Here is a 20,851-nt window from a genome sequence, read left to right as displayed (position 1 = left end):
TTGGATGGAGCCTGTGGGCTGGGCAAACTAACCCGCGAACGCGCGGAGGCCCGGGGCCCAGGCGGCCAGAGCCGCGGCTCGGGCAGGGCGAGCGGGCGAGCGGGCGAGCGGCGCCCGGGCCCGGCGGCGGCGGCGCGGCCGAGTCCAGTCCGCGTTTTGCGAGTGCACCGAGTAATCCGAAGTGGCTCTCAGTTGCTCGGCTCTCGCGGCTCCCTCGCGAGCCACGCTGGGCCCGATAGGCTCCGGCGGCCGTGTGTTTACCCATATCCGGGTTCCAGAGGAAAGGAGAAAAAGTTGCATTTAAACCCGAACTCCAAACTTTCACCCTGCCAGCCGGCGCCGGAGCAGGCCCAGCCCCTGAGGGCGCGACCCGCTGCTCGTAAGGCGCCCGGCCGGGGGGGCTTCGCCCGAGGCGGCGCGGGCGTGGGATGCGCGCAGGAGGGCCCGCGGCCTGAGCTCCGGGCCCGCGCCCGCCGCCGGCCTCGCCCGCCTGGCCGGCGATCATGGCCGCGCGGGCCGCGGCAGCCCGAGCGCGGGCGGGCAGCAGCGAGCGGCCGGCGCCCCCCGGGCCGCGGTCGGCGGCGCTCGGGGCCCGGGCCCCGGAGGCGGGTGCGCGCGGCGCGGCGGCGCCCGGGTCCGTGCTGGGGGGCGGCGGCCTGAATCATGTACACCACCACCCCCTGCACCCCCATAACGAACTGAACATGGCCCACAGCGCGAGCGCCGCCGCCGGCGCCGGCAACGCCAAGAGCGGCGGCTCCGAGGCGGCTCTCCAGGAGGGTGCAAGCGCCGCCGCGCCGTCCTCCTCCTCCACCGCGGCGGCGGCGGCAGCGTCCTCCTCTTCCTCCGCCTCGGCCCCGGGCTCGGCCATGGAGACGGGGCTGCTCCCCAACCACAAACTGAAAGCCGCTGGCGAGGCCCCCGCCGCAGCGCCCCACCAGCAGCAGCTCCTCCAGCACCACCATGCCCACCACCACCACCATGCCCACCACCTCCACCATGCCCACCACCACCATGCCCACCACCTCCACCACGCACTCCAGCAGCAGCTAAACCAGTTCCAGCAGCAGCAGCAGCAGCAGCAACATCCCATTTCCATCCACAGCAGCCTCGGCGGCGGCCACCACGGCGCGGGCGGCGGCTGCGGCGCGGCTCAGCCTGGTCCCGACATGGAGCAACCGCAGCATGGAGGCGGCGGCGGCGGCGGCGGCAAGGACACCATCGCGGGCAACCAGGCCGAGCCCCCGGGCCAGCCTCTGCTGAGTAAAGCGGGCGACGAGGACGACGCGCCGCCCAAGATGGGGGAGCCGGCGGGCGGCCGCTACGAGCACCCGGGCCTGGGCGCCCTGGGCGCGCCGCCGCCGAGCGCCGTGGCCGGGGGCGCGGGGACCGGGGGCGCCGGCGGCGGCCCGGCGGCCGTCGCGGAGTTTAATCATTACTATGGCAGCGTTGCCCCTGCCAGCGGCGGCCCCGGCGGCCGAGCTGGGCCTTGCTTTGATCAACATGGCGGACAACAAAGCCCCGGGATGGGGATGATGCACTCTGCCTCCGCCGCCACCGGAGCCCCCAACAGCATGGAGCCCCTGCAGAACTCCCACGAAGGGTACCCCAACAGCCAGTACAACCATTATCCGGGCTACAGCCGGCCCAGCGCGGGAGGCGGCGGCGGCGGCAGCGGAGGAGGAGGAGGAGGAGGAGGCAGTGGAGGAGGAGGAGGAGGAGGAGGTGGAGGAGGAGGAGGAGCAGGAGCGGGAGCTGTGGCGGCGGCGGCGGCGGCGGCGGCGGCCGCGGCGGCGGCGGCAGCAGCAGCAGCAGGAGGCGGCGGCGGCGGCTATGGGGGCTCGTCCGCGGGCTATGGGGCGCTGAGCTCCCCCCGGCAGCAGGGCGGCGGCATGATGATGGGCCCCGGGGGCGGCGGCGCCGCCAGCCTCAGCAAGGCGGCCGCCGGCGCGGCGGCGGGGGGCTTCCAGCGCTTCGCCGGGCAGAACCAGCACCCGTCGGGGGCCACCCCGACTCTGAACCAGCTGCTCACCTCGCCCAGCCCCATGATGCGGAGCTACGGCGGCGGCTACCCCGACTACAGCAGCCCCAGCGCGCCGCCGCCGCCGCCGTCGCAGCCCCAGTCCCAGGCGGGGGCGGCGGCGGCGGCGGGAGGCCAGCCGGCGGCCGCGGGCATGGGCTTGGGCAAGGACATGGGCGCCCAGTACGCCGCCGCCAGCCCGGCCTGGGCGGCCGCGCAACAAAGAAGCCACCCGGCGATGAGCCCCGGCCACCCGGGCCAGCCTCTGGGCCGCCCCCAGGTAACGCGCCGGCCGGGCCTGCTTCCGCCCGGCGGCCTCGCGCGCTCGCGGCCCTAGTTTTCTTTCTTTCTTTCGGGTTCACTTTTCGTCCGTCTTCTCGCGGGGAGGGGAGGGGAGGCGAGGCGAGGCGAGGCGGGGGGCGCGGAGCCGGAGCCCTGTCGCCCGGGGCGGCCTCGCCCTCCGGGAGGCCCGGGGCGCACACAATGTCCGCCGCGCGGGCCGGCGCTCGGCGGGGACGCGGGGACGCGCGGGCGGGCGGCGCACCCCGCACCCCGCTCGGGGCCCCGGGCCTGCGGCGGCCGCGGGGACGCAGTGGGGGGAGGCGGCGGGCCGGCCGGCCGGGGGGCTTTGGGGCGCAGGGGTCTCGCCGGCGGCCCGGCCCGAGGGTCATGGTGCCCCGGGCCCGGGGGAGCGCTCGCGCCGCGGCGCAGCAACTCCGAGGACGGAGAACTTTCTCCAGCGCGGGGCCCGGCCTTCGGGCGTGGGGTGGGGGCGGCCGGCTCCCGGGCCAGCCGGGGTGCTGCTCTGAGTTGGGGGGGACCCGCCTCTCCCTGGGGCGCTCGAGGGGCTTCCACGCGGCCTGCGGGCGCGAGTGGGGGTGGCGGGGCCGGGAGCGAAAACCACGGGCACACGGGCAACGGGGTGGAGGCCGCGTCTTCGCACCGAGCTCGGTTGCTCCCGGTGCAGAATGGGCCCGGGAGCTCCGGTCGTCGGCGCCGGGCAGCCGACCGGAGTCACCTTCAGCGCGGAGAGGCTGGGCTCTAGGACCTCGTTCCCCGCGCATCCAACTTGTTTTGGTCGTGGGTCGTGCCGCCCGCGGGTTGGGCAGGCCCGGGAACAGGCCAGACCGGTGGCCCCCGAGCGAGGGGGGCCGCTTTTATGTGCATTTCCCCCGTGGCGCGGTCACCCCAGCCCGCCGGCCTCCTCGGGCAGGGTCCTGCGCGCTCGCTGCTTGTCGCGGGGAGGCTGAGCCTAAAGACTGACTTGATCTCCTTTGCGAGGTTTGGAATTTGAATTGTGGAGGTAAACTGGCTGTAATAGTCTCCAGACAGCTGCCTCTGAGTTGACATCTAATCTGCCATCTGATTGGCTCCCCTCTCACCATTGGGCATTTAGCTTTGCTGATGTAAATACCAGTGCTCGGCAGCACAGTCACAAAAATCCCTGCCACAAATAATAACCGGGCTCTATTGCAAGCAGATGTAAGGTCGAGCCTGATTTAAAGCTTCATTTCTTATGAATCGTCGTTATTAATAAGAGGATTAAGTCTATAAAAACAGCCTTCTGCCCTTGCCCTGCACTGGGCAAAATTAAGTTCTTTGATGACAACCTTGCAGCGTGGACATGGCATAGATCATGGGCTTTAATTGTAGGGGGAGGATATGTTAATTGAGAGATAATTAAACCAGGAATAATCTTATTATTGTTTTTGCCCATTTTGGGCATTAGAAAGCGTTTATTGGCGTCAGAAAGCTTTTTATAAAGGCCTGCCCTTTCCAAAATTTCACTGTGGGAAGGAAGAAGCCCACAGTTGAACTATATGAGAGCACGTGTTGATGATAAAACTAAAAATTTCCAGATTCTGCTATGCAGCCATATTCCATGGTGGTATGTGTTTGTTTTACAATAGGATGAAAGCTGATTTGGGTTTTCGCATTTCTGACCATTTAGGATTGTGTATGGATGACGAAACTTTGATAGAATTGACACATTTAAAAATCACGGAATGAGAAAACTATATTAATAAGCAAGTTGTTCAGATAGCCATCAGCTCAGAGGGAAAATTGGATATTCTTTTGAAATACTCAAAACAATTTTTTTTTAACGTAAGCTACTTCAGATTTGAAGGCTACAGAAAGACCCCAGAGTCTTTTTCCTGCCTCTCCTCCCCCCCACCCCACCCCTCCACTCGTTCTTGATGATCTTGTTAGTTTGGGTAATGTGAGCCTTATTTGAATTGCTTACACAGTGAATTAATAAAACTAGATCACTAGCCAGTTGTGCTGGGTGTGTGCCTTCCAAAGGATTGTCTCTTATAGACTGCTCAATGCTGTGAAAGTTTTTTAAGATGCTAATCTGTTTGAAGTAAATATCTTTGGCTGTATTTCTATTTTTACCCAGCTCGTTTATTTTAAGAAGGTGCATCTTAATAATAATCATATGTTAGAAGATAATGACTTGTCTTAGAGGAGAGACTTGTTAGTGAGAACGAAAGACCGAGTTTAACAAATACTGTGAATCCCAAGCTGGATATTTGTGTTCAGTGTTTGCAAGTCTTTCGTTCGTTAGTTAATAATCATAGATTTTCCAATCCTTGGGATTTCCGTTTTTAGGGTTGATTTGCACAAGTAAAAACACTATATCGAGGAGCAGCATGTAAATGAGCTCACAGAATTGCTTTTTAAGAGATTTGCCTTGCCAGCTGCTTTTTAAAAGGTGCAGATTCCAAAGGCGCGCGCTCTGTGAAGTAGGAACTAACCAGTGAAGTTACAGGCAGATGTAGGCCCATGTTCCCCACATGGGGTACTATTTCTTAGAGGTGGAAATTGTGATAAGTCTCGGGCTTTCTTAGAATGAGAGTAAAGAATCCGTTATGTCCTCAGTGTGGCCCTTGGGGATATTTTTAAAATTTATTTTTGAGGGGATTAAGTGATGAGCAGACCTATGACCTAGATTCGCCGATTTTCTCTAGGTACTGGTTCACATGTGGCACACGTGTGTTTTCATACTCGCCCCTCCCCCATGGCCGTTATATCATTTAATATTCCTTATGGTAGTTAGGCTAAGCAGCAGTCACCTGCCCTAAGTACTGAATTATTCCCTAACTACAAGTCATAAAACACTTAAGTCTTTAACAAAAAGTGGTATTTTCTTGTGGCCTTTAATGCTTTAGTTTCATTTTTGACTTTAGGAAATGGCTTATGCGGCATGGGAAAGGCTTTTGTGATTGGGGAACAAAATGAGATGCCCGTATTGTTGGAAGAGGGTCTATTTAAAAAGTGCAATAAGCCGTGTCATGATACAGTGTGGTCGTGGATTTGGGGGGAGATTAACTACTCAGGAGAGCCAAGCCTGACAAGGAACCAGTGGGCTCTGCTCCCTCAGATTGTGTGCTGTCTGCATTGTACTGAATTCCAGCCCCGCGGTTTGAACTTCCGTTTCCTAGGCTAGAACACAAAGTAGTAACCGGAAAAGACAAAAATCCCGTTAAAAATCCATTTAAATATAAATTAGTTAAAGAAAAAGTAACGGACTTCACAGCTATAAGCTTGGCCAGGAAGCTATAAACTTGGCCCTGGTTCTCTTACAGTGTATGTCAATTACATGATACCACCAGTCTTCTTCCATGAAATCATCATAGGTCAGCTGACACACACACACACACTCTCTCTCTCTCTCTAACTCCTTCCAGCTGGTATTTTGTAAAGGGGACCTGTGGCCTAATATCTATATTTTCTGTTTTATGGCTGGACTGGGTGGGCTCAGGAACTGGTTCACAGACAAGGCCTGTTGTTGGGGGTGGGGGGGTGGGGGGCGGTGGCTGACCAAAAATGCCAAAAAGGAAACAACAATTCTGTGTCCATTTTGCCTCCTAGGTTGACCTAGGATGGGATTAGGCACTATTTCAGGAATCCTGGTTTCTCCACTTCTTACTTTCAACATTAAAATAAAATAGTGATCATTTTTTTAAGATGTATACTGTAGTTTACATTTGCCTTTGCAGAAAGTTGATCACACTTCAGAGACTAATATAGACTGGCTTTGGGTTTGTAGTGAGAAACCTCTCTTTTTTCTGTGGTTTTGGTTTTTATCAATATTTAGGAATGAGTTTTTGGCAAGGCTTTTTAAAACTGGTTCCATTTCTCCTCCCCCCCGCCCCCCCCCAGTGTCACATAGTGTCCCTAGGGGAGGGATGTGGATACAGAGGTAAATCCAGATCTCACTTGATCGCCTTCCCTAATACACCCTCCCCTTTACTAGAATCGAGAGTATAAAATAGCATTCATTTTGGCTTGAGAACCAATTTTAAAAACAGAAGGCCATACAGAAGGCGAATCTTACAGTAAACTCCCGTGGCACTTTTGCTAGACAGGTAGGCACGTTTTGAAGAAGGCAGGTGCGTCAGAATGAAGTTGTGCATGTTCAGTTCTAGTTCTTACTGTTGGACTTGGTTTCTTTATAATTTGTGGGAGGATGTTACCTGAGGATCACCCTTTCGATGTAAAGGAAGTTGCTTATTTTCCTAGGCTCTGGCCTCATTTAGGATAGGCAACAGGAAAATGTTAGTCTTTCTCTTGTAGCCCTGCCCTCCTGGAGGAAGTGGGTCTTGTAGCTCTCTTGGGATCTATACAAATGTGAGGCTGCTCATCTGGAAGGCTGATTTGGGGATGTGAATTTCGCGTGTGTTGGGACAGGGGGACAGGAAGTGGAACTAGCACTTTGCCCCAGGGACTTGACCGTGGAGGCTGGTACCGGGCACTGGACGCGCACACGCCTGCGGACGGGGATCCTGTGGGAAAGGGAGGAGTGTTTGAAGCCCATCATTTTCATTTGGGAGCGCATGAGATTTGTGCATTCGAGGTTGTAGACTTCTTTTTTACAACTGCGGTGTGCTACTTAACAGAATGGATATATGGAGGCGAAAAATGAATTTTAATAAACCTCAAATTCCACTCCCCCTCCCATTTGGATATATAAAATGGTGATCATAATATCCCCACAGCGTGTTATAATAGCGTTTATATTTAGGCCGCACAGCCTGTCCTGTAGGCTATGTTAGGATTGGGCTGCGTTATATGGTGTATGTTGCCGTCGTCACCCCCGCACCCCAGGGTGTGTACCCTCTGAAGAACCGCTGTGGGGGGCCCTGGCTCTGTGGGTTCCCTGTGAGGTGAATGTCACCCAGGATATGTGCGTTCAGCCCTCAGAGGGGCCGAGCTGCACTGCGATCTCACTTGTTCCCATTGGGGCCGGTTTCCACAAGAGGAAGCGACTAGTTCTGGCTTAATTGGATGGCAGAGTGAACGAGTTCTAATGTGAACATCTGGAATACCTTAGTGGCTTTACCTCTTAGAAATGCCACCAAGGGATAAGATTTGGGGTGTCATCACTTAGGCATCTTTCAGTAGCCACTTGTTGGCCTTATGTCAACATATAACGGTTGGAATTGTTGGTGTGCGGAGATAACTATAGTTTTAACCGTTCACGTTCATTGCGTGACTGAAGTCAACAGAAGGGATTAAACGGGGACTACCAAAAGTTCATGGGAAAATGGAATTACAAGAGGACGGAATGTTCCAACCAACTCTTTGAAGCCCCTCCTATGTGTTTCCAAAGTAGCACTTCACCAACCGTGTTCCATTTTCCAAGTCTTGAGCATGTAGTGGTTGTAAGAACGTTACTCCCGTAGGTCTGTTCATTTGAGTAGGATCCAGTAGGCATTTTCAAACCCACTTCTTAAACAAGAGTATAAGAAGGTACTGCATTTGATGAAATTCATTTGCATTCACTGCTAGGAAAGAAACCAAAGGCCTGAAATCTAGCATTTGCAGCTTCCCGGCAGCCTCACTGATGTTCCACTATTACAATTAGGTAGAGGTAGGTGGCAGCAGAATCTAGAGTAGATCAGTCACAGGGAGACCAAAACCCAGGCTCCAAATCCACAGCTGTCCAGTCAATCCTGGCTCATAACCCACTGCCATCGAGTCAGTTCTGACTCAACGACCCTACAGGACAGGGTTGAAGGTTGAATTCTCCCCCCTACCCCCCCTACCCCGTGGGTTTCCAAGACTGTCAGGCTTACCGAGAGCAGCTGGTGGGGCCTGAACCCCTGACCTTGTGCTTTGCAGCCTAAGGTGTAACCTATAGTCACCCGGTATTTACAGAAGCGAGGCAGTCGGTAGGCTTGAACCCCTGATCTTTGGGCTAGCGATTTAGCGCTTCACCACTGGCACGACCACAGCCTGCAACCTACCCAACCCCCTTCCCATCAAGCACGCTTTCGACTTACAGTGACCCTTTGTAGGATTTCTGAGGCTGGGAGCAGATAAGCTTTATTTCCCACCAATCAGATGGTGGGCTCGAACCGCTGACCTTGCTAACCATCAGAGCCACCAGGACTTCTTACAGGTAACCAGTGGTCTTGAATTGAACTAGATACTGCCTCTCTGCTGACCATCCTCTCCTTTGAACTGTGGTGGCAGATACGGCTGAGGACCAGGTGGGAAGCTATTCCTCATTGGGCGTGGCTCTAGAAGGGATGCTGTATTTGATTAAATCCAGAAGAGACTCCGAGAGCATAATAAACTCTCTGCCATCGAGTAGTGGGTCATGCTCTGAGCTGCTAACCACAAGGTCAGCAGTTCGAACCCACTAGCCACTCCATGGAAGAAATATGAGGCTGTGTCTGCTGTAATGAGGTAAAGCCTCAGAAACTCCAAGAGGTGGTTCTACTCTGCCTTATAGGGTCACTGTGAGGGTATAATGGGACCACATTGTTATTTTTTGTAATGGAATAAGCAATAACAACAAGAACGCAACCCCCCTGTCATTGATTCTGAATTATAGTCAGCAAAATTTCGAAGGCTTTGGGTCTTTCCGGGAGCAGACAGCCTCATCTTTTGCCCAGGGTGGCTGGTGCATTTGAACTGCCAACCTTGAAGATAGCGCAACACCTGCTTACCCAGCTTAACACAAATTTTCCACTTCTCTTCATGTCAGCTTTTAAAATGATATGATACACTGTAAGCAAAATAGCTCTATCATCGGCTACTTTCTCCCTCAAATGCTCCTTCATTTGTGGTGTTAAAATCCGTTACTCTTGCCCAGTGTTAACTTTGATTTTTTTCTCTCTTTTGCACTTAACATTTTTGTTGGCATATAATTCACATCTCATACAATTTAATATTAAAAGAAGTTGTACAATTATCACCACAATCAATTAAAAATCATTTTACTGGTGCCTCTTAAGGTCTTATAACATTCCATACATCAATTGTATCAAGCATATGTGTACATATGTTGCCATCATAATTTTCTAAACATTTACTTTCTATTTGAACCCCTGGTATCAGCGCCCCCCCCTTGTGACCCCCTTCATAAATTATTGTTGTCATATCTCACATGGGCCACTGTCTCCCTTCATCCTAGTTTCTGTTCATCCTGCTGGGGGTGGGGTGAGCGTTGGGTGGGGTGCGGGGAGGGAGACCGCCAGTGTTCACTCTGGAGAGGGCTTCACACGTGGTTTGTTTGGAATTGTGTGGGTCACTTGTTTCGCTGTTTGGAACTTTTCTGCCTAGTGGGATGGAGTCCTGCTGGTGTAGGGGGTTGTGCATTGGGCCGCTAACCAAAAGTTCAGCGGTTGGAAACCACTTGTCGCCCCGTAGGAGCTAGATGAAGCTTCCTGCTTCCTCAGTGTCTCAGTCGCAGAACCGCACGGGGCAGTTCTACCTTGTCCCTCTGAGTCGGAATCCACTGAGTGGCAGTGCACTTGGTGTGTGAAACTCTGGACCTCCCTCCCTTCTTCCTCCTTTTCACATTCTTCACTTTTTAAAAACTGGGTTTCTCTTTTTACTATTAGTAAACATCAGGTACAGTGTTATTTCCCCCCAGTCACCCTGCTTCAAAGCCTCTGGCCCAGAGCAGCCCCTCACCCAAGCACGGCTGTCCTCTTTTCCAGAGTGTCCCCTGCCCCCGGAATTTCAGCTCGTCTCTCGTGGGTTTTTAATAGTTAGCTCCCTGCAGGACTCCAGCCATTTCTTGTACGAGGACAAAATAGTAAATGAAGATAACTGGCCTCTTAATTAGATTTTAGAGGCAGCTGCAGAGGGGTACTTCTTAGAGCCTAGTTAGTCTTTCTAGGAAGAGGCACATTTGGGTGTAAAATACCGGAATCGTATTTCCGCTGCTGTTGATGGTGGGCTCCCTGCTAGAAAGCTTGCCTTTGGAGGGGACAGAGAATGAGACTTGCCACTTCAGAGGGAAGCCAAAACTATTTCCTGGAGGAGCAAACATTCAACGCTTGTGTCTGGTGGGAGGGTCTGCCCGATGCGCATCTGCTCCGCAGGATCACTTGATGACCATCAGACCAGTTGGAGATCCCTTTTCCTCATCAGCCCTGCACCAGCGCCCACCAGAGCCACCTGGCTCTGCCGCCTCACACGGGGCTCCTGCCCACCCACTGCTCCCACAACGCCCGGCTCTCCAAACCTGTGCATGGATCCACCTGAGCTGTTAGAACCTCTAGCAATCACCTGGGGGGTGAGTGGGGGTGGTGGTCCTGGTTCAGTCTACCTGGAAGTGTGGACAAGCACATTCCCAGCTGAGGGTGGCACTGCAGCGAATGGGTTGGCTGGTTATTTTTGGCATCACCAGCTTAGAATGGGTGTTTAGACACAGGGACTGAAAATAGCAACTGAGTGCGAGCATCGGTGGGTTGGCTTATTTTTGGTTTGGGGAGTGGATTTCGGCAGAGTAAGCTGTTGTCAGTGATTAGGATGGAGTTGATGTGATCCGGTGAGTCCCCCTTCGGTCACGCAGTCACTGGCAGCATGCCAGAGCGGAATATAGAGTCGTCCCAGAGAATACCCGAGCGGAGTCAAATAGCACTGCTTTGCGATTCAGACACAGCGGCCTGCTTCCCTTTTCTAAGCTCTGCATATTCTATAGCCTCTGGGAGAGAGAGAAAAATTAAAAAAGAAGTCACAGCAGTGTGCTCAGATTTAGGGAGATACTTATATGGCGCGGGTATTTCTGGTAACTGTTTAGATAATGTATGCCACTGAGGAGTCAGTTCAGCTACTGCTTCTGGGCCTGAAATAAACCTCTCCGAGAGCAAGACCCACATGATTAGTGGAGGCCGATCCCGAATCCTGAGCCATCTCCGTGTCTTTCTGGGAAGCGCATCCTGTGATTGGTTAGGAACCCCTAACCGGGTTTGAAGACACCGAATTAGGCTTTTCCCCAAAATTCAGGAACCAGAATTTAAGATCCCGCGACCACCTGCTTACAGAAGTTCAAGCAATGGACCCATTCCAATGTCTCTTTACGTTGTCTGCTTCTAGGTTGTATTTTTCATCATAACCTCCCTTACCGGCCAGTTCGCTTTACCCGGTGAATTATAAATGACCTTGGAAGGGGACATGGAAACCACCGCCGCTGCTGCGGAGCAAGTCTCTTTCTGCAGGGCAGGTGTGTTTCTCAGGGTCCCTCAGTGGCTGCCGTTCACACGCTGGTTAGTTTCTGTGATCCCGAGGGTCCAGGGTTGCACGGGAAGCCCCAGGGGGCGCCCTGGCCTGCTGGCTCACAGCGAGGTGCCTGTGCCCACTTTTACCTGAAGGTCGAATGGTGCATCATTCGCCTGAGCGGTATTGCTGCCGGTGGGTGGACTGGGTCATGAAATGGCCCAGTGAGACAGATGAGAACCTGGGGTTGTCAGTCCATGGTCCCGCTGTCCCCTCTGCTTCCCACAGCAGCCCAGGAAAGGGCTGATTCGGGGCTCGCCCTGCTCCAAAGTTCTGTGGTGGTTTATATATATATATTGCCTCTGTGTGTGTGTGTGTGTGTGTGTGTGTAGTGCCTAATCAGCTGCACAAGGTTCCTTGTGGCGCAGTTGATGAAGCACTGGGCAGCAATCACAGGGTTGGTGGTTCGATTCCACTGGAGAAAAAATGCACTGGTCTGCTTCCAGAAAGATTTACCGCAGGGGAAACGTCATGGAGCAGTTCTCCCGTGCCCTGATGGGCTCGCTGCCAGTGAGGTGGGCCTGGTTTTTAACCAGCTGTGGGCCATTGAGCCCCCTCTTCCAGCCTCACTCCACCCCCCAACGAGCTGGCTGAAGACAGAGACTGAGGCCAGGGCACAGGTTTTGTGAATTCCTCTCCAGTTCCCCTCACAAGACGCAGCAAATTCCTGCTTGGGTCTTGATTTGGATGAAGTCACTCGGGTTGGCTCTGGTTTAACCTGGAGAGCGGATGGCCGACTGATGTCATTGGATCCAAGCCACTGCCCAGTTCGGGTTTTCTTTCTCAATAGTAATTAAGTGATTCCTCTTCTCCGGCCAAGAATCCCTCCACTGTCCCAACCCATGGTCAGGCCGGCTGTTATGGGGACCTGCATTTTGCCAAGGACCAAAGTCCCTGACATTGGGAAATAAGTTGCCCTGAGCCATGGGCAGGGGCTTGTTCCTCTTTAGCCGAGCGTCTGCTTCCATTTCCAGGGCATATGGCATGGCGATTGGGAGGGGAGCACCCCTCCCCTCCAGCCAGCTGGCCCTCTGCACCTGTAGAGCGCTTCAGGGCTGCACGGAGCCCCACAGGGTAGGGCTTGCTGCCTCGGAGGGGTCCAGGCAGCAATGTCTTTACTATCATTCCGGCCCCTCCCCTATATGGAGATAGATAAATGTATCCGGGACAAAAAAGTAAGTTTATTATGAGCAAATACTTGGTGTGGGGAGCAGAAGAGGAAGCACTGCGTGGGAGCCATCCCTCCCCACCGCCCCCAGAGGAATGGTGGACTCCGGCGTCTTGCAGGATGGAAATGGTAGCCACTAGCTATGCTTGTCTCCTGCGGAAACACTGTCCCCCAGAATGCAATCGCTAAGGATTGAAGGAGGGGTCTGTCTACCTACAGTGTCCGAGTGGAGAGCTTCCGCGTGGCCAGCCCGTTTCCAGGAGACCAGCTCAGTCAGCGTTGCTCCCTCTGTGTGGGAGAGGTCGGTCAGTGCCCTTGGCCCGTCAGTGCTGTAACTTGGATGAGAAAGTAAGCGCAATGTGGATTGTTTTGGATATCATCCAAAGGGGACTGCTTCTTTTGCTGAAGAAGTGACTTGATTGTGTTGTGGTTGTCCCGCACCGAGTTGGTCCCAACTCCTGGCGCCCCAGTGTACGTCAGAAGGAAAGACTGCCGCCCCCTGCCCCATCCTCACACTTGTCCTTAGGTTGAGCCCTGGGTGCAGCCGCTGTGTCAGTCCATCTTGCCGGGGTCCTCATCGTTTGCGCTGCCCTGCCACTCCTTGCTTTACGAGCATCCAAGATTTCAGGTTCAGCCCTTTCATCTTCCTTGCATGCCAGAGCTCCTGGACTGTAGCTTTTATGTAAGTGTATCCAGAGCGTGGGCATGTGTACCCCTCCATGTCAGTGGTGGGCTGCCTCAGGGACCTGCCCCAGGAGTGGACAGCACAGCGACCATGCGACCATGCGTGAGTGACGCAGAGACTCCATTGTAAGGGGTCAGGAGGGCTGCCTCACCTGCACTGAGGGCGGGCAGGCAGGTGGGAATGGGAGGTTCCTGGCCGTAATTGAGGTCTCTTTCTTCTGAAAGTCTGATTGAGTAGGTGTCAACCAGTTGTTGAGTAGGGACAGAGAAGCGGGGCCAGGGGTGAGAGCCAGAGAGGTATGCAGCTGAGAACTCTAGGTCAGTGGGTCAGCCACTAGCTCTGTGTGAGACCTCAGGCAGGTTACTTCTCCTCTCAGATGACTGTGGAACTAATTTCTAAAAGGAGCGGCAAAGAGCACCTGCTGTGCTGGAGCCCTGCAGACATCATGGTGGGTTCGAAACCACCAGCTGCTCCGTGGGAGAAAGAGGAGGCTTTCTGCACTTGTGAAGATTTACAGTTTCGGAAACACACGGGTGGCAGCTAGTTCTGCCCTGTCCTGTAGCCTCACTGCGAGGCGGCACCGACTTGATGGCTGTGAGTGCGGTGTCCTGCGTGCTAGCAGAGATACACGTAAACAGTCCTAGAGCGGTTCTCTCTCTCTCTCTCTTTCTCTCTCTCTCTCTCTCTCTCTCTCTCTCTCTCTCTCTCTCTCTCTTGATAAGGGGTGGTAATGACTCAGCTGTGGTTTTTGTATTCCTTCACTTAAACATGCTTTCATCTCAGAACAAACAGAGTAACATTTGAAGCTTATTTCTAATGTAGATAAGCGTCAGGTTTTTAAAAATTATCTTATTTGTCTACACCTGCCAGGTGTCTCAGAAAAGTAAGCTGTTGACCAATTGATCAAATTCCTACAATAATTGTAGTTGTTTTTTTTGTAGTTTTTTTTAACCTGGCACAGGAAAATAAATTTAGAAGATCAGTAACTGAAGAATTCCATTTCACCACCATCATCAAACACTGGCCAACCTTGACGTAGGGGTTCTGTGCCAGATAAGGAGAGAGGAAATGTGGGGATTGCTAAAAGTGCCATTGCTCACTGTTTAGCATGGGGGCGGGGTATCCTTACGACTATTAAGTGAGTGAATATTGGTGCTTAAAATGATTAAGTAAGTTGGTATGTGGAATACTTTTATTTTACTGACTCTTCTGTTTAATTAGAAATATGGATTGACTAACCCAGGCCTTCTGAGCAATCTAAATTTTGAGTGGAGAGAAATTAATAGTAGGTTGATGGCTTTCAAATTAATGGAGATTTTAAAAAATTTAACTGTATTTCTCTATGTATTAAGAAAAAAAGTCCTTTATGTCTTGCTAATTGTGTTAAGTGCACCTGAGCCAACCCAGGGTATTTCCAGTTCCTTGGGATGCATGTGAAAGCTGTGTAAGGAATAGGGAGGGCCAAGAATAAGCGGTGCCTTTGCATTGTGGTGTTAGTGAAGAAGATCGGATATATCGTGGACTGCCGGAAGAACAAACGCCTCTGTCTTGGAAGAAGTACAGCCGGAATGCTTCTTAGAAGTAAGACTAACAAGACTTAATCTCACATACGCCGCGCATGTTATCAGGAGAGACCAGTCCCTGAAGAAAGACATCTTGTTGGTAAAGTGGGGGAGCGCCTGGGAAGCTCTGCATGAGATGCATTGAGCCATCGCTCAAACACAGCCACAGCTAGGAGGGCCTTGTAGGCCTGGCTGGTGGGTCATTTTGTTCTAAGTCCGGGTGCTCTGAGTTGGAACCGACTGGAGGGTACCTAACCACAACCGTCAGTGTTTTTAAAAAAACCTTCAGCCACACTCGGTGATGTTTCTGAGGACTTTGGAACCTTGCCTTCTCTTCTCCTCTCCTGCGTTTCCTTTTGGCTGACAGAGAAGATGTTGCGGAAGGGGTGGTGGACAGCATGCAGAGGCCAGCTGTGTCCCCAGCCCCCCTGGTGAGTGACAGGACCTGTCCCCCTCCACATGACCTTGGTCAGGGCCTGAGCACTTTAAAGCTGCATGGTTTTCTTTTATCCGACAAGTGGAGAAGAGAGACGGCCTGGTGCTTTGTCTTGTATCGTGCACTCAGTTCCTTCCAGGGACCAGGTTGCTAGATTATTATGAGTTCGGTTAGGCGATTGGAGGCTAGATGGAGACGATGAATCTGGTATCAAACGCCTTCCTAGTCCGAATACCTCTTTCCTGGCTTAAGTAGCTTCATGCTTCATTGAAAACACGGACGCAAAGAATTTGCAATCAGCTGTTAAGATATTTGAGCCAACTGGCTGCCAACATGTTAAAGGTTTTCTGGGCGTTTGTAGAAATCCTACAGAAGGGCATTTTATGAGGAGGGAGGTGGACCAGCGTGAGCTGAGCGGGTCCAGCCGGAATCTGGACTTGATTTACTTGCATGGTAATTTTTCTGGACGCTCAGAATTTCACACAGGAAGCTAACTAGGTAACGTGCCCGGCCTAACGCCTCACGTGATCTAAATATTTTCCCCCTTGGCTGCTGCCAGCAGCTATCTGTTGCTTTTCAACAATCTTACTTGTTGGGCATCCTGCCAAGATGTTTAAGACAACCCCTTACGCGAGCAGCTCCATTCTTACCCTCTCCGACTGAAGTGCCATGACCTTCACATATGTAGATTAGCCATGTGCTCTGGGAATTGAAACTTGCTGCCTCAGGAAGAAAGGGGTTTTCTTTGATTCCGCTGGGAATCTGACAGCCATTCATCCCTGACCTGGGCAGAGGTAATACAAGGAAATTGGATTCAAATGGAACGTGGGGCCGATAAGCTAGGAGGCAGGGAGACCCGAGGCGAGGCGGGCGGCCACCTCGCCAGCGTGGAGAGGCCCCGCCGGGCGGCACCTGGCTGCCGGGAAGACCCGAAAAGCCGCGGTGCCTGAATGTTCAAACAGTGCTTTAGAAAGCAAATTATTTAGCAAGAAAACTGCCCCTAACGGGCCATTTCTACTTGCTTTTGACTCGGATCTTTCTTCCTTTGCAGCGCAGCCAGTTTTGAATTATTTATTTTATTCTTTAAGACTGCTGGAAGAATCTGATGCCCTCACTGCAGTGGCCAGTCGTGGGCTTGACTATATTTGCTTTGGACGAGACTTCAAACCATCAGGAAGTTGAGGGGCGAAGGCACTGCCCGAACCAGGAAGACTCAGCATGCTTTCTTGTCTTTTTCTAATTTTGACACGAATTGACGTGGCGAGAGGTGGTTTCAGTCATGTGGTTTTTACTTGCTTTCTTAATAAAACCAACCAGCCAAACAAAAACCCAGCCCAGAGTCATCCAGTTGATGCTGACTCACCGAGACTCTGGAAGACACAGTGGACGTGCCCCCTGGGTTTCTGACACTAATTCTTGACAGGAGTAGCCGGTCCAATCCTTCGCCCCCTAGAGTGACTGGTGGGTTTTATAAGGCGTAATAAACAGAGCACAAGTCATTTGGGGACTTTGCTTAGACAAAAGTAGTTCTAAGGAACGCTTGCCTTTATCTTGTTGGGCTAGTTAAGGGTTTGTGTCAACTGGTCTGGACCAGGTTTCTCAGTGGTTTTCACAGTGAAGGCCCCCCGCCCCCCCCCCCCATGTGACCATGCAATCATCTACATCAGTGGATCACAGCCTTCCTCAGGCCGCGACCCTTTCATACAGGGCCTCATGTGGTGGTGACCCCCAACCATAAAATTATTTTCGTTGCTACTTCATAACTGTAATTTTGCCTCTTATGAATCGTCATGTAAATATCTGATATGCAGGATGTATTGTCATTGTTACAAATTGAATATTATTAAAGCATAGTGATTGATCACAAAAACAATATGTAATTATATATTATATATTGTGAAATATTTGTTTCTAATTACGAGATGTCTTGAAGCATGGTGTCGCATGGGTAACAGTCTTCACACCAGGTACTGGTAGGCCGGCGTGTCTGCATGTGGGCGGGCCTTCCTGGAGCCCATAGAGGAGCCGTGTCAGTTCCTAAGAGCATCGGAAATAGGTGTTTTCCGATGGTCTTAAGCGACCCCTGTTTGACTCCCAAAGGGGTTGCAACCCACAGGTTCAGAACCACTGCTAGTTTCCCAAGAATAAATACTGGAAGAAATATAAAAACTGTAGCTCCTAAGGACGCTAGTTTCCCAAGAATAAATACTGGAAGAAATATAAAAACTGTAGCTCCTAAGGACGTAGTCTGCAAAAACGCTGACCATACATCATCACTGTCATTTTGCTACTGTTATGAATCGGGCGACCCCTGTGAAAGGGTCGTTGGACCCACAGGTGGAGAACCGCTGCTTGAGAGAAACCAGCCTAAGCTACATGTTAGGAAACATGGTGTATGAGAAGTACGAATGCACGCGTGAGCAGGAGTCGTGGTGCTCCGTCAGGCTGATGTGAAGAGCCGCGGCGCTGCTTTGGTTCTGGTCCCGCTGGCAGATGCCGCGGAGCGGCTGACTCTGCCCTGCGTGCAACAGACAGGAAACCTGCCTGGTCCTGCGCGCCGACAGTTGTCGCCGGCGAGCCAGTGCATGCGGCCGCGGTGTCAATCCGTCTTGTGTGAGGTGGTCCTCTTTTTATTTGCTGCCTTGCTACTGTTTCAAGTGTGAGGCCCTTCTCCAGAGACTGGTCTCTCCTGACAACATGCCCCAACCGCGTGAGATGAAGTCTCGCTTTCCATGCTTCTGGTTATACCTCCAGGACAGATGGGTTCTTTTGGCAGTCCGTGGTGCGTTCAATGTTCTTGTCCAGCACCGTAATTCAGATACATTGATTCTTCTACTCAGTGTCGTATGCATTTGAGGCGATTGAACATGCCGTGACTTTGGTTCTGGAACACCCCAGTGAAATGCATCTGCATAAACATGAGTTACAGGCCTTGTTTGGCTTCCCTGTGTATGTCAAAGTAGTGGCCTTTACCCTAGACCCTGCTATTACAGGAATGCGAGTGTGCAACCTCATTGTGGAAAAGTTACACATAATTGTGAGTATGATCAAAGTGCCACGCAGAGATGTAACGTGGGTACAGGCTGTTGGAAAAGTGGCACCAATAAACTCGCTTCCTCCAGGGCGCCACCAACCCTCAACGGGGCAGCGAGACAAGGCACACTGAAGGCAAGTTCTCCTTGTGAACTTGGATCCCGGGTCTGAAGTGCTGGCTTCTGAGGACAGGGCGGGCAGTGGGCAGGGGTCTGAATTTCTGAGCGGTCCTGAGGCTTTCTGGGAAGAGTGCTGTGTGCATCGAGGCTTGTGAAATAGGGATGTTTCAGAAAGTTCATGGGCCCATGGAATTATGGTGCCGGGATTTCTCCATGAATTTTTGAAAACCCAAACAGCCAGTGAGTGAGTCAATTCTGAATCATGGCAACCCCATAGGGGTTGTGACTGTTCATAAGAGTAGAAAGCCCCGTCGTTCTCCCTGGAGCCGCCTGGTTTCCAACTGCGGACCCTGCGGATCACAGCCTCAGGCCCTTCAGGAGGCAGTGCAGACTGCTGACCTGTGCTGTGAGGCGCAGAGAGGAGCACCCGAGAGCGACTGTGTGCTTACAGTTATCCCCTGACCCGAGGAAGTCTGTCCTTCCCACATGAGGACTGATAGCTGATCACGATCCCATGCAGTGGGGGCCTCATCTCCCTATGGTGGGCAGCTGTGAGGATGGAATGTGCCCCCCAGGCTAGGTCCATGGAAAGGTGGCAGCAGGGAGGTGGAGCCAGCACTTGAGAACTTAGGGGGAAGGCACAAGGCCCTCTGGGTCAGGCGGGGTCCTGGGGGGTGAGTGCTGGTGGTCCTCTTAGGGGGCCTCGGGGTACAGTGTGAAGGAGGAGGCACCCTGTAGAGGGCTAGGACCGGCAGGGTGGAAGTGATTTTTTTTTACAGAGACGAGAGTCCCTGGGTAGTGCAAACGGTTAAGTGCTCACCTGCTCACCAAAAGGTTGGACGTTCAGGTCCACCCACAGGTGCCTGGGATGAAGGCCTGGCTGTTTACTTCAGAAAAAAAAAATCACTCTGAAACCCATCTGGAGCACAGTGGGGTGGACTTGAGGGCAGTGAGTTCCACTGGACAGGCGTGTGGGAGGAGGGTTAGAGACACAGGGGCACACTTGTTCCCCGTGGTGGGCTCTCTCATCAAGAGAGCTAGTTATTCCAGGAGCATTGTAAGTCACAGTGTTACAATAAAGGGCAGCGAGGTGGAGGGAGGACAGCCCATTCACTGAGTGCCCACTGTGTGCAGGCACATGGCATGTGCCAGTTAGCATTCATCCCTCCGCAGCCCACCAGGGCGCAGACCCCCTGCCCCGATTTACAGATGAGGAAACTGGTAGGATCCAGTCCCTGTTCTAGGAACACCCCGGCCGGTGTGATGTGAGCACCCCAGGCCCTGTTCTCTCCATTCAGCTGGTGTTTCTCCAACCTGGGGTCCCTCAGAACACTCCCCTCAGGGGCTGGGATCAGAACAAACAAGAAGGTGCCCTCAACCATTGACCGATGGCACCCCCTTGAGTGTCCTAGTAGAACTGAGCTCCTCAGGCTCTCCATGGTTGATACTTCTGAGTAAGGTGGCCAGACCTTTCTCTGGAGGTGCTTTATGAGAGGCTGTGGAGCCCTGGTGGTGTAGTGGTTACAAGTGGGGCTGCTAACCACAAGGTCATTAGTTTGAAACCACCCACCACTCTGAGGGGGAAAGATGAGGCTTTCTACTCTTAGCGTTTGAGCCTCGAAAATTCGCAAGGGCAGTTCTACCCTGTCCTATTGGGTCACTCGGAGTCGGCATTGATTTGATGCAGTTTCGCCACCATGTGCATTAACTGGTTAACCAGCCAGGGGGCCCTGAACCGACACAGAGTTCACCCTGCCCGGATTCTGATGTTCCAGTGCCCCACCCCTCCTGCTGCACACTGACCAACTTTAAATCAACAGGCTTGTTGTTATCATCGAGGCTTGTGTAACAACTACTTTCCTTTCATTGAGGGTTTTAAAAAATATTCTTTAGTCATGGCTAGATTTGTGCTCCAAAGATGAGGGGGTACTGGGCACTGTGACAAAGTTCCTGGGGCGGGAGGACAGGGACCAGCACGTGGAACCCTGTCTGGCGCTGAAAAACCTGTTGCCGGGAAGGGGGCTCCCGTTCTGACTCAGTAGAATGCCCATAAGATGTCTAGGGCAGCAGTCATCCCAGGAGCAGAAGGGGGCCCCTCTTTCTATTGCCGAGCAGCCAGACCGCCTCCAAAGCCAAGTCCAGACCTGCTGCCGGCAAGCCCATTTCAACTTGGTGGCCTCCCTCTGTAGCATTTCTGGGGCTGTAGATCTTTCTGGAAGCACTCCCCTGGAGGGACTGGTGAGTGTGAGCTGTTCACTGTGTAGTTAGCAGTCCAGTGCCCACCTCCCAGCACCAGGAGGAGCTCC

General features: G+C 53.0%; 1 protein-coding gene across 5 annotated transcripts in view; it reads left to right on the top strand.

The window, feature by feature from the left end:
• The first annotated feature begins 689 nt into the window (after nucleotides 1–689).
• Nucleotides 690–20,851, top strand: part of ARID1B (AT-rich interaction domain 1B) — a 405,831-nt gene continuing 385,669 nt past the window's right edge. For all 5 annotated transcript variants that reach the window (XM_075554341.1, XM_075554339.1, XM_075554340.1 and 2 more), the window contains exon 1: nucleotides 690–2,300. In XM_075554341.1, the coding sequence (XP_075410456.1) occupies nucleotides 705–2,300 (1,596 nt within the window). In that variant the 5' untranslated portion in view covers nucleotides 690–704. The remainder of the gene's footprint in view (nucleotides 2,301–20,851) is intronic.

The sequence above is a fragment of the Tenrec ecaudatus genome, chromosome 7 (assembly GCF_050624435.1).
Source record: "Tenrec ecaudatus isolate mTenEca1 chromosome 7, mTenEca1.hap1, whole genome shotgun sequence".
In the NCBI taxonomy this organism is placed as follows: Eukaryota; Metazoa; Chordata; class Mammalia; order Afrosoricida; family Tenrecidae; genus Tenrec; species Tenrec ecaudatus.
This window is presented reverse-complemented; position numbering and strand designations above follow the sequence as displayed.